The sequence below is a fragment of the Pipistrellus hanaki genome, assembly GCF_964339955.1.
Source record: "Pipistrellus hanaki genome assembly, chromosome: 4".
NCBI classification, from domain to species: Eukaryota; Metazoa; Chordata; class Mammalia; order Chiroptera; family Vespertilionidae; genus Pipistrellus; species Pipistrellus hanaki.
The window spans coordinates 89,098,305-89,111,427 of NC_140506.1; the positions used below are offsets into that span (position 1 = coordinate 89,098,305).

Here is a 13,123-nt window from a genome sequence, read left to right on the forward strand (position 1 = left end):
TACCGGGGTCCCAGGTTTCCTGTGGGGAAATTACAATGGTTTTGAAAAATATAAGGGAACTTCCTGGCCTTTAAAACTTGTCATTAAAATTATCATTCCTGTCATGTGCCCAGATTTCAGGCTCAATCCCTCAGTGGGGAATGTTCGGGAGGCAGCCAATCACTGATTTTCTCATCATTGATGTTTCCATCTTTCCCCCACTCCCTTTTCTCTCTGAAATCAATAAAAATACTTTTTCAAAAAAGAATGGAGGTTTTAACCAGACACACAGGCCACATATAATATACCATTTACATGAAACTACCAAAACAGACAAGACCACTGATATAAAATAGATTCGTGGTCATCAAGGGTAGGGGGAAATGGGCAGTGACTGCTAATGGTGAGGGTTTTGAGGGCGGAGTGGGGGGCGGGGGTGATGATGAAAATGTTCTGAAACTTGTAACTGTGACTGTACTAAAGCACTGGCCCTAGCCATTTTGGCTCAGCTGATAGACCGTCTATCAATGAGCCTTGGCTTGCAGAGAGAAGGTTCCCAGGTTCCATTCTAGTCAAGGGCACGTGCCTCCGTTGCAGGCTACTCCGAGGTCCTGGTTGTGCAAGTGCAGGAGGCAGCCCAAGTGTTTCTCTCACATCGATGTTTCTCTCTGTCTTTCCCTCTCTCTTCCACTCTCTCTAAAAATCAATGGGAAGCCAAAACCGGTTTGGCTCAGTGGATAGAGTGTCCGTCTGCGGACTGAGGGGTCCCAGGTTTGATTCCGGTCAAGGGCATGTACATTGTTTGCAGGCACATCTCCGGGGGGGGGGGGGGGGGGGAGGCGGCTGGTTGATGTTTCTCTCTCATTGATGTTTCTAGCTCTCTATCCCTCTCCCTTCCTCTCTGTGGAAAATCAATAAAAATATTATTTTTAAATCAATGGGAAAATACCTTCCAGTGAGGATTAAGAAAAAATAAAAAGCATTGAATTGTACATTTAAAAAAGATGAATTGTAGCCCAGCCAGTTTGGCTAAGTGGACGGAGTGCCAGCCTACAGACTGAAGGGTCCCAGGTTCCATTCTGGTCAAGGGCACATGCCATGGCCGCGTTGCAGGCTCCGCCCCCAGTAGGGGGCGTGCAGGAAGCAGCCAATCAATGATAGTCTCTCATCATTGATGTTTCTATCTTTCCCTTCTTCTCTAAAATCAATTAAAAATATATTTTTAAAAAGACGAATTATATAGTGTGTGAATTATATCTCAGTAAGTCAGTTATTAAAAACAGCCTCATTGAGAAGGTGATATTTGAGCAAAGAATTGAAGGAGGGAATGAGCCCTATTTTGAAGTTTTTTCTTAAATAGTTGTGAGAACTTGGTATCAAACTCCTTATATTCGAGTGGTGTTGTGTATGTATTACTTCTCTTTTAGTACCAATATTTTGGCAAAATCAAGGGAAGAAATTGGCCAACTTCTAATCCCTGTATTCGGTGACTCCTAGCGCCCCAGGTTAAGCTCCAGGCCCCAGAGGGTTGTGGGGCCGCCCATCACCTGCGCCAGATCACCTCCGGGCCGGCGCGGGAGCCCAGCGGAGGCAGGCCCCGCCCCCAACTTCGCCCAGGTCTCTTGCGCAACCACTGACTCCGCCCCTCTGGATCGTGGCTACGCGCATGCCCAGCGTGGCATCGCGCACGCGCTCTCGGTAGCTCTCTTCGACCTTTGACCTGCCGGCCGCCCTTGAGCCGGGGCCGCGAGGCCTGGAAGACGGAGCCCGCGTCCCCGAGGCAGAGCGGCTGCCATGGTGAGGCCTGAGTCCGGGGCTGCGGGGCGGGGAGGCGTTTCGGGGCGAGGGCGGCGAGTTCCGGCCGGGCAGCAGGCGCCCCGTTCCCTTTACGTGCCCGGCGGGAAGCGGGGGCAAGGGCGTCGCACGTGGGGGCACCTATGCGGGCGCTGACGGCCTCGGAGCCGGGGAGAGCCGACAGCTGGAAAGCAGGGCGCCGGCGGACGCGATCGCGGTGCTCCAGCCCGTGTGGTGTGCGAGCAGCCTGAGGGGGAGCTCAGCCCTGCACCTGCACGCGAGCCCCTGCTCTGTCCTGGAGCTAGTTGTTGGTGCTGTTCTATTATTGTCCCCATTTGGAAGCTGGCGAAACGGCTCTGAGACTTTCACAATAAAGTGGTAGAACTGGCTGGGGCTTGAACCAGGCCCTGCGACTCTGAACACAGTGTTTCTGCGGTACCATTGGCACCTAGAGCCAGTCCACACACCTGGGCCACACTGTGCGTCAGGTCACCTGGGACCCCCTTAAAATTGCTGGGTTCTGCCGAAACCGGTTTGGCTCAGTGGATAGAGCCTCAGCGCTCGGACTGGAAGGTCCCGGGTTCGATTTTGCCGAAACCGGTTTGGCTCAGTGGATTGAGCATCAGCCTGCGTGCGGACTGGAAGGTCCCAGGTTCGATTCCGGTCAAGGGCATGTACCTTGGTTGCGGGCACATCCCCGGTGGGGGGTGTGCAGGAGACGGCTGGTCGATGTTTCTCTCTCATGATGTTGCTAGCTCTCTATCCCTCTCCCTTCCTCTCTGTGGAAAATCAATAAAATATCTATTTTTAAAAAATAAATGCAGGGTTCTGCCCTGGCCGGGCATCTCAGGTCTTTACAGCGTCGTCCCCATACCAATGAATGCATGAATGGGTGGAACAACAAATCTCTCCCTCTTCCTCGCTCTCTAAAATCAGTAAATTAAAAAAGAAAAATGTATACTTTAAAAAATACAGGGTCCTGAGCTCTGCCCCCAATCTCAAAGTGATTGATGCAGGGTTTGAGGAAACACTACTTAACTGAAAGTGGTAAGGATAACCTAAGAGCTTACAGGTGCCAGCCCCTGAGCTGAGGCTTTATGTAGATGTTCATATAATTCTTAAGTCAGTGCTCTCGCTACCCCATTTCACAAGAGAAGGAACCTGAAGCTCTGCATGTCTGACTCCTCCAGGGTCATTCATCCCACAAGCGTCTGAGATGGCAATGGCACCACTCCTTCTGCGTCCTAAGACTTGCTGTTTCCCATCACATTCTTCCTGCCTTGTAATAGTCAAGACTTGACGTTTCCCATCACATGATTTCTGCTTTGTGATAGTCACTGCCATTAAAAAAAATATATATATATATATATATATATATATATATATATATATATATATTATTGATTTTTTTACAGAGAGGAAGGGAGAGATAGAGAGCTAGAAACATCGATGAGAGAGAAACATCGACCAGCTGCCTCTTGCACACCCTCTACCGGGGATGTGCCCGCAACCAACGTACATGCCCTTGACCGGAATCGAACCTGGGACCTTTCAGTCCGCAGACCGATGCTCTACCACTGAGCCAAACTGGCTTCAGCTTAAATATATTTTATTGATTTTTCACAGAGAGGAAGAGAGAGGGACAGAGAGTTAGAAACATCTACGAGAGAGAATCATCGATCAGCTGCCTCTTGCACACCCCCTACTGGTGATGTGCCTGCAACCCAGGTAACATGCCTTTCACCAGAATTGAACCTGGGACCCTTCAGTCTGCAGGCTGACGCTCTATCCATTGAGCCAAACCGGTTTTGGCATCATTGCCATTTGTTGAAGCCCTTTGATGAGCCCTCACTGAACTGTGTCCTTCACACCCACTCCCACATGTAACTCTGAGCCACCCTCAAGGGCTGAGTAAAATGTGGCTCTGGAGGAGTTTCTATCCTATAGGAAAAGGTAGGCCCGTCTGTAAATGATGACCACTTGATAATATATTAATAGGAAAAGAACGGGTCCTGTGGGAAGGTAGTAATGGGAGGAGACTGGGAAGATTTCACTTGGTTGGGGGTCATGTGACTAAGTCTTGAAGGATGTTGTATTTTGACAGTATTGGAGTGGAAGAGAGGGTAGTCACGGTTAATGGGTACGGAGTTCTTCTGGGGGGTGATGGGAATGTTTTGGAACTAGTGATGATGGTCACACAGCTCTAAGTACACTAGAAAGCACTGAATTGTCCACTTTAGAAGAATGGCTTATATGGTGTGTGAATTCAGAGCTGCAGAGATTTTAGGTAAAGAAGGAGAGGAGCTGGATCTAGGAGTGAATGGTGGAGAGGGTGAGGGAAGAAACCAGAGGAGTCATTTGTACCTGGACCCAAATGGAGAGTGGACTGAATTTGCAGGTGGTGTTGGTGGAGAATTGTGTGTATTGTCAGGGGAGGCTAGAGTCCTCCTTCAGCAGAGGCTGTGGGAAGCATTTGGAAATTCTATCTGGGACTTAGAGATTATGAGACTTCAGTTTGGCCAAAGCAGAGCTGATGGTGTCTTGGTTAAATGTCACATTCGTTCAAATATGTATTAGGCACCTGCTGCACCAGCCACCGGCCAGGCCCACACACACCATGGTAAATTGGACAGTTGTGGTCTGCCTCCCTCCTGCTTAGTTGTGATACTTAAGTTGTGAAACAGCTGTTTGCAGGGGCCCTGTATGAACAGAGCCCCCTTCCTGTCTCAGGGCATCCTTGAAAGAAAGGGGTGAATCTCGGTGGCTGTCTCTGCCCAGCCGGAGGGCCTGGAACTGTTCCTAGAAGGAAGCATTGCACATGGGGTTGTCTGAAAGCCAAGCTCCCTTCCTGATGCACTGATTTGGGATAAACCACACTCCGGAGTGCGCTCCCACCTGCACACTACTGCCCTCCTTTGCCCCACTGGAGCTTTGGTCCTGCATTAGGCCACGATGCTACCCAGGTGAGAAAGCATGTGTGCTGTCCACAGTGGTCCCAGGCTCGGAATCCTGTGGCTCTGACCCCTGCTCCTTAACCGTCAGCTTGGCCTGAAGTTGGATGCTGGGTCAGCCAATTGCTCTGGCCCAGGGTCTTCAGGCCCAAATGCCAGTCTGTGGACTGTATGGGCTTTCCGAGAGAGGCCTCAGCCAGTGGCTCTCTGTATCACCTCTGGTAGCTGTAGCTGGCAGGACTCTGCTCCCCATCAATCTTCAGCGCTGAGCTTAGTTGACCCACAGTTGGTGCTTAGCAGGTGTCTGGGTTTTGAACAGATGGATGAGAGACTTGGCTATCCCCCTGATCTCTAGATTATTCAACACCAAGTAGGACCTGGTCCAGAAGCAAAGGCAGCTGTTGAATTGCCCTGGACCTGCCACTCTCTGTCTGTCCTCTTGGTCTTATGTGCATTGCCTCCTGAGGGTCTCACAGCTCTCCTGTGAGAAAGGTATTATTCTCCCCATTTTGCAGATAAGAAAATTGAAATTCAGCCCTGGTTGGATAGCTCCTTCAGTTGAGCAGTGGTCGGCAACCGCGGCTCAGCTCGTGAGCCATATTCGGCTCTTTGGCCCCTTGAGTGTTCCAACGCCACTTCAAAATAGACTCGCCCAGGCCAAAAACTAACTTCTGCACAAAGTTTCAGTTGCACTGTACGTGCGTGCCTGCATGTGGTATTTTGAAAGCCACACTCAAGGGGCCAAAGAGCAGCGGTTTGCCGACCACTGAGTTAGAGCATTGTCCTAATATGCCGAAGTTGTGGGTTCAAATTCCTGGTCAGGACACATAGAAGAATCAACCACTGAATGTGTAAATAAGTGGAACAGCAAATTGATGTTTATCTCTTTCTCTAACCCCTCCCTTCATCTCTAAAATCAATAAATAAACATTAAAAAAATTCAGGTAGGTTGAGTAATTTGCCCAGTGCCACACAATTAACCAGAAGCAAAGCTGGGGCCCTTTGATTCTCTCTCACCATTGATGTTTCTATCTCTCCCTCCCTCTCCTTCTCTGAAATCAATAAAAATATATTTTTAAAAAGAAGCAAAACTGGGGCCTGGCTGGCGTGGCTCAGTGGTTAAGTGTCGACCTATGAACTAGAAGATCAAGGTTTGATTCCCAGTCAGGGCACATTCCTGGGTTGCAGGCTCAATCCCCAGTTGGGGATGTGCATGAGGTAGCCAGTCAATTATTCTCTCTCATCATTGATGTTTCTCTCTCTCCCTCTCCCTTCCTCTCTGAAATTGATACAAATATATACTTTTTATTTTTTAAATATATTTTATTGATTTTTTACAGAGAGGAAGGGAAATGGAGAGAGTTAGAAACATCAATGAGAGAGAAACATCCATCAGCTGCCTCCTGCACACCCCCCACTGGTGATGTACCTACAACCAAGGTACATGCCCTTGACCAGAGTCGAACTTGGAACCCTTCAGTCCGCAGGCCGAGGCTCTATCCACTGAGCCAAACCGGTTTCAGCTTTTTTTTTTTTTTTTTTCCAAAGCAGCATTCTCACTGCTTTCACATTGCTTCTGAGGTCCCTGGCTTTTTGCAGCCTTCTCCCCTGAGTAATTAGAGAATCTATCAAATGAGCTGCTTTATTGGGAGAAGCTTTGTTACTCCATAGTGACTGGCCATTGTTAAGTTTTGTTAAACAATATTTATAAATGAAAACCAATATTTACTGATCACCTACTGTGTCATCAGGCTCCGTATCAGGCACTTACACTCATTTAACCCTGAGGTAATTAAATTAGCCCCATTGTCGGTGAGGAATCGGAGGCTCAGGGAGGTTGAGGACTCTTCAGGCACACACCTGGGATTTGCACACAGGCAATCCCAAAGCTTGCATACGTAACCACTATACCACACACTTCCACTGGGAGTTGGCTCTCACAGGAACCTTGTAGTCTAATTCAGCTGACCAGGCAGCTTCCTTAGCTACTGGGAAACTGCAGAACAGCCCAGCCTTCCCCGCAGCCAGAGAGCTCTGGCAGCTGGAACCATGGAGCCACCATGCCACTTTGGTTTGAAGCCTATAGGGTAGGGGTGTCGAACTCAATCAGAGAAGAGGCCAAAATCTAAAATCCAGCCTAAATCGCGGGCCGAATGGTTTACTGAACAGTCATAAACTGACAATGTCATAAACTGACAGCGGAGTGCAGTGATGACAGCGCGGTACGGGCCACATTGCAAGGCCTGGCGGGCTGGATTTGGCCCGCGGGCCTTGTGTTTGACACATGTGCTATAGGGGATGGTGCCTATAGGGCAGGGGTCCTCAAACTTTTTAAAGTGGGGGCCAGATCACGGTCCCTCAGAGAGCTGGAGGGCCGGACTATATGAACTACTAATTCCTACTGTAACACCTCGGCTGCGCTCACTGCCCAAAAAACCTGGCGGGCCGGATCAGACTCCTCTGCGGGCCGCATGTGGCCCGCGGGCCGTAGTTTGAAGACCCCTGCTATAGGGGATGGTGCCTATAGGGGATGGTTGGGGAATTGCCCATTATAGCATTGTTCTTTTTTTTTTTTTAATATATCTTATTGATTTTGTACAGAGAGGAAGGGAGAGAGATAGAGAGTTAGAAACATCAATGAGAGAGAGCCATCGATCAGTTGCCTCTTGCACACCCCCAACTGGGGATATGCCCACAACCAAGGTACATGCCCTTGACCGGAATTGAACCCGGGTCCCTTCAGTCCCTAAGCCGACGCTCTATCCATTGAGCTAAACCGGTTTCGGCTATAGCATTGTTCTTAACATTCATTTTTTTAGCAACAGCCACCCTGAGCAGAGAACAAGGTGATACAATGGTGTGGTACTAGGCCTGTGGCAGCAAAGGAAGATAAGTTCTGAAGGTTGAAGGTGCCAGGCCAAGGAAAACCTCTGGAGTCACTTAGTGGCCTGTCAGTCTCTCTGTCACTCAGACAGGACCAGCAATTCATCCCAGAGCCTCTCATCCCACTGAGGGTGGCTTTAGGTGGGGTTGGGGAGTCAGGTGAGGCTTTGCAGTCAATAGCATGTCCATTGTTAGTCATGACACCTGCAAGGCAGCTGGCTGGAGCCCTCGTCCCAGGAGTCTTCACTGTGCTTTGGTTTCTGGTGTGAAATACAGGGCTTATGAAATTTCCACCCACTCGTGAAATCCAAACCCACTTCCATTTATTAATTCCTGTCTACGGCCCAGAATTACTAGGGAAGGGCAGGTTCAAGGGAGGCCAAACAAAGCCAGTTCTGGAGTCTGGATTCCACTGGAATCTGACAAGACCCTCTGGCCTCTAGGCGGGGTCCTTGCTCCTTGTCAGGTGACATTGTCGCCCTTCCTGAGATCCCAGAACTCTGTGTGAGACCGGCAACTAGGGATGCCGTGGCTGACAGCACCGGCTTTGGGATCCTTGCCCACCTTCCCCTGAGTACTAGCTGTGTGTCCTTGGGCTGGTCTCTAAATACCACTGTGCTTTAGTGTCTTTTTTTGTTTTGTTCTTTTTGTGTTGTTGTTCATTTTTATGTCTCGGTGTCTTGAGTTGTTAGGGTTAAATGGCACAATAGCCCTAGCTGGTTTGGCTCAGTGGATAGAGCGCTGGCCTGCGGACTGAAAGGTCCCAGGTTTGATTCCAGTCAAGGGCACATGCTGGGTTGCGGGCTCGATCGCCAGGAGGCAACTGATTCTCATCATTGATGTTTCTCTCTCCCTCTCCCTTTGTCTCTTAAATCAATAAAAATATTTGTTAATAATAAAATAAATAGCACAATAAACAATGTGTTTGGCGTGGTGCCTGTCCCTCTTGCTTAGATGATACTTGTTGACTGACAGGAAATCTAAAGACAGAAAAGTACAAAGAACAGGGAAACCACTGGGATGTGCCCCATGAACAGTGTTGACCTGAGTGAGCATTCTCCAGGTGTCTTCTACACACCCAAGTTTGTGCATCTCACACACACAGTCATTTTCACATGTGCAGGCTGTCTGTAACCTCTGTTCACAGTAAGATCTCATTTGCCCATCTCAGCCACCTTCCTGGCCCCCTAGGCTCCTGGCTGCTGCTACCTGGACGTTCCTTGTGCTTTCTCCCAGTTTTGGCTACTGGTCCCTCTTGCCCCAGTATTCTACCTGCCCTGTAAAACCCATCCCAGGAGAAACACTATTGCCTTCTAATAGCCCCATCTCATTCCTGGGTCCCATCCATGCCTCTGGCCACGTGCTGAATGAGGCTCCCCACTTGCTTCTGGGGACCCATGTGGTCTCAGGGTGAACACTGCCATGTGGCACTGCCTTGGAGGGTTTCCTGCAAAGCCTGGTGGGTGTGGGAGCTCCAAGGACAGGGGCCCCTGCATCTTTTTTTTTTTTTAATGTAATTTTATTGATTGATTGTTTGAGTTTAGGGGGGGGTAGAGGTGAGAAATTGATTTGTTGTTCCATTTATTTATGTATTTATTGGTTGACCCCTGTCTGTATGTGCCCTGACCAGGGATTGAACCCACAACCTTGGAGTATAGGAATAACACTCTAACCAACTGAGCACTTGGCCAGGGTTGGGCCCGTGTGTCTTTGTAGTCTAAATGTTGCCTCTCAGTGAGCCAGTGGTACAAAAACTGTACCTTCCCTCGTTACTTGGTCCTTGATGTGTTCGTCTAAATGCCTGCCTCATGGCCTTTCCCTCCTGGAAGGCACAGTTTTTGCTGTGCTGTGTTGCAGAGTTCACTTGCATAGCGTTGGGGAAATTATAATAGAATGTCACCAGTAGAATGGAGGTTGGACCAGCTGGTCCCAGGAGCACAGAAAGTGCCCTCGTTGGCCTGGATGCCAAAGTGAGTGAGTGGTCGGTCTGGGACTGGCCCAGTTCTGGCTCCTGGCCACAGTATTATTCCTGAAGCCAGTGGCCTCTGTGCCCTGCAGCCAAGTGGTGTGCCGCTGGGGACTTGGTCAGGTTTACCCCCTTACCTACTCTCTCATGAACACCTGAAGCCACCCAAAGTAGCTTTTCAGTAGAAAAAAGCCTGTGGCCGAAACCGGTTTGGCTCAGTGGATAGAGCGTCAGTCTGCGGACTGAAAGGTCCCAGGTTTGATTCCAGTCAAGGGCATGTACATTGGCTGCGGGCACATCCCTGGTGGGGGGTAGGTAGGAGGCAGCTGGTCGATGTATCTCATCGATGTTTCTGGCTCTCTATCCCTCTCCCCTCCTCTCTGTGAAAAATAAATAAAAATATTTCAAAAAAAAAAAAAAAAGAAAGAAAGAAAAAGGCCTGTGGCTGCTGTTCTGTGTTTTATTTTATTTTATTATTATTTTTTTTAATATATTTTATTGATTTTTGTACAGAGTGGAAGGGAGAGAGATAGAGAGTTCGAAACATCAATGAGAGAGTCATTGATCAGCTGCCTCTTGCACACCCCCTACTGGGGATATGCCCGCAACCAAGGTACATGCCCTTGACCGGAATCGAACCTGGGGCCCTTTAGTCCCCAAGCCGACGCTCTATCCATTGAGCCAAACCGGTCCCGGCTGTTCTGTGTTTTATTACCTCAACTTTCTGGGGGCCACTCAGCAGCCATTTCTAGGGTGCCATCTTTGGGGCTGCAGCCTGCTAACCAGATGCCTGCTTTGCCAACAGGCCAAGTACCTGGCCCAGATCATTGTGATGGGGGCGCAGGTAGTGGGCAGAGCTTTTGCCCGGGCCCTGCGGCAGGAATTTGCAGGTAAGCTTCACCCCTGTCTTCCCCTAGGGTAGGGGTGTCGAACTCAATCAGAGAAGGGGCCAAAATCTAAAATCCAGCCTAAATCGCGGACCAAATGGTTTACTGAACAGTCATAAACTGACAATGTCATAAACTGACAGTGGAGTGCAGTGATGACAGCGCGGTGCGGGCCACATTAAAAGGCCTGGCGGGCTGGATTTGGCCCGAGGGCCTTGTGTTTGACATATGTGCCCTAGGGTGAGAGCTCCTGCCCAGGTCATATTTCCCCATAGCAACGAGCCCTCGCATGCTGGGCCAGTTGTGAATGCAGGAGTTCTGTGGTTTGGGGTTCTAGCAGCTTGGGTAGCCTGGGGCATTTCCCATGGTTGGGGGCAATGATGACTGTGAGGCATTCCCATAGAGAGAGACCTGGTTGACCTGAGCATACAGGCAGGAGTTGGCAAACTGGCCTCCCTAGCCATCTGTTTTTGTAGGTAAAGTTTTATTGGAACAAGCTACACCCTCCGGCTGCTTTTAAGACAGAGTCCAACACGGACCAATAGGCCTGCAGAGCTCTCAGATCCCTTAAGTAAAAGTGTACTGGCTTCTGAATCTAGGGTCATTGAAAAGGAAGTGGTCACCGGAGGGCCTGCTTTGGTGTCCTAGGTAACCAGTGGGCAGAGTTATTGCTGCCTCCCCTTCCCCATAACTTCGCTCTGCTCCCCTTAGCCTAAAGATCCCCAGCTTTCTATGTGCCCGGATGAGGGAGCAATAGAGAAAAGAGGGACAGGGTAATTTTTGTGGTCTAGGCTGGGGATTAGGCTCCAGGTTTGGTGACTAGACCCTGACCCCTAGTGGAGCAAATTGGTCCTCACTTCGATACCCCTCCAATACTACCACCCCCCAAAAAAGAAACCACTCCTGGAGAAATGCCCTCTGGCTGCTTCTGACTCCGTGTGTCACTTGGCAGGGGTGAGCCACCTACATGGAAGACCAGGTGAGCTCTGGGCTGCTGAGGGTTGAGCACTAACCCACATGTTTACACAGCCAGCCGGGCAGCAGCTGATGCCCGGGGACGTGCTGGACACCAGTCTGCAGCTGCCTCTAACCTCTCCGGCCTCAGCCTCCAGGAGGCACAGCAGATTCTCAATGTCTCCAAGCTGAACCCCGAGGAGATCCAGAAGGTGAGGCCACGGGGCTGACTCTGAGACAAGCAGACCAGAAAGCGGGAGGGGGTGAGGGCGGGCCAGCCACGTGGGGAAAAAGTAAAGGAGGACTGGCATGAAGGGCTGGGGTAGACTTTGGGTACAGCCAGCTGGGAATCCCGACTTGTGGGAGCCAGTGTCCCTTGTTAGTTTTTAGGCCCAAGGGAGGCAGTAGCAGCCAAACCCCTCCCTCCGTGGGTACCTGATCGCCTTTCTGCCCTTAGTAGTTGTGGTAGCTTCCTGTGTGGAGTTTCAGGCATGCAGGGCAGCGGGATCGAGCCCTTTTGCTTTCCTTCTTTGTCATCTCCTAGCTTCCCCCGCCTCTGTAACCCAGAGACTGCACACCTCTCACCGTGTCCCCTCCTCTGCAGAAGTACGAACACCTCTTCAAGGTGAATGATAAATCTGTGGGCGGCTCCTTCTACCTGCAGTCAAAGGTGAGTGGTGTTTGCTGCTGGGAGGAGGGCAAGCCATGTCCCAGGCAGTTCAGAGCTCGGCAGGAGAAAGATGTGCGGGCCTTTCCCTGGTGCCCCAGCCTCACTGTCATGCCTTCTGGCTGCCTCGGCTGTCAGGTTCTGTCAGACTGAGCCCTGCAACAGCCTGGACAATGGCCCTCCCAACAGCCATGACTTGAAGGGAAGAGGACCATTAGCTGGTGGGTTGCTAGAAGCAGCTTCAGATCCATGTGACAGTCCACATGCCCTGGGCGGTCTCCTTGTACGGGGAAGTCCCCAGGCCACCTTTCCCACCCCAGGCACCAGACCTGCCTCCTGCTGTCCGGGGCTCACAGCTGGAATGGGACCATCGTGTGCAGCCGCCCTACCTAGCTGTTTGTACCTCCTTCCCCAGGTGGTCCGAGCGAAGGAGCGCCTTGAGGAGGAGCTCCGAATCCAGGCCCAGGAGGACAGAGAGAAAGAGAAGAGGCCACAAACGTGACCACTTGGCTCCTCCCACCCCCTTCCACCTCTAATTTATAGCTCGTTAATAAATGTCTTTTCTGCATTTCTCAGTCTGCTCTTCCTGCCAGTCACGGGCTGGTGGGAGAAGGGCGAGGGGCTGAGTGGGTAAGTTTGGCAAGAAGTCAGGCAGCCTACCCACCTGGCCCTGCCTGCCTGTGGAGAGCTAGCCAAGTACTGTTATGTACTGGACACAGCCACTCCTGCTGTCGGTGCCAGCACCAGGTCCCTCCTCTAGTGTGACCATCCTTGGATCTGCCACTGCCCTTCTCACCTGGGGACAGAGCCCTGGGCACCCAAGCTCTGTCACAGAGCAGCTTTCCACGGCTGAGCTTGACTCTGGCATCTCAGTGATTTGGGCAGAATGCTAATGTACAGCTGGGGAAGAGAAGCCTCGTTGCTCTGAGGCCTGGAGCTGGGTCTTCCTAAGGGCTAAGCTCCTCACCAGAGCCCAGCAGGTTCTGCAGGACAAGCAGCTAAGCCTGTGAGCTCTGTCCGCAATCTTGCTTTTTAGCTCCTA

The 13,123-nt window shown here is 50.7% G+C and overlaps 1 protein-coding gene across 1 annotated transcript; it reads left to right on the top strand.

The window, feature by feature from the left end:
* The first annotated feature begins 1,622 nt into the window (after window positions 1–1,622).
* Window positions 1,623–12,649, top strand: PAM16 (presequence translocase associated motor 16). The gene is made up of 5 exons (XM_084882547.1): window positions 1,623–1,776; window positions 10,379–10,463; window positions 11,490–11,626; window positions 12,019–12,084; window positions 12,497–12,649. Exons 1-5 carry the CDS (start codon window positions 1,774–1,776, stop codon window positions 12,581–12,583), a joined length of 378 nt encoding a protein of 125 aa, XP_084738673.1. The 5' UTR covers window positions 1,623–1,773; the 3' UTR covers window positions 12,584–12,649.
* Window positions 12,650–13,123: the final 474 nt, after the last annotated feature.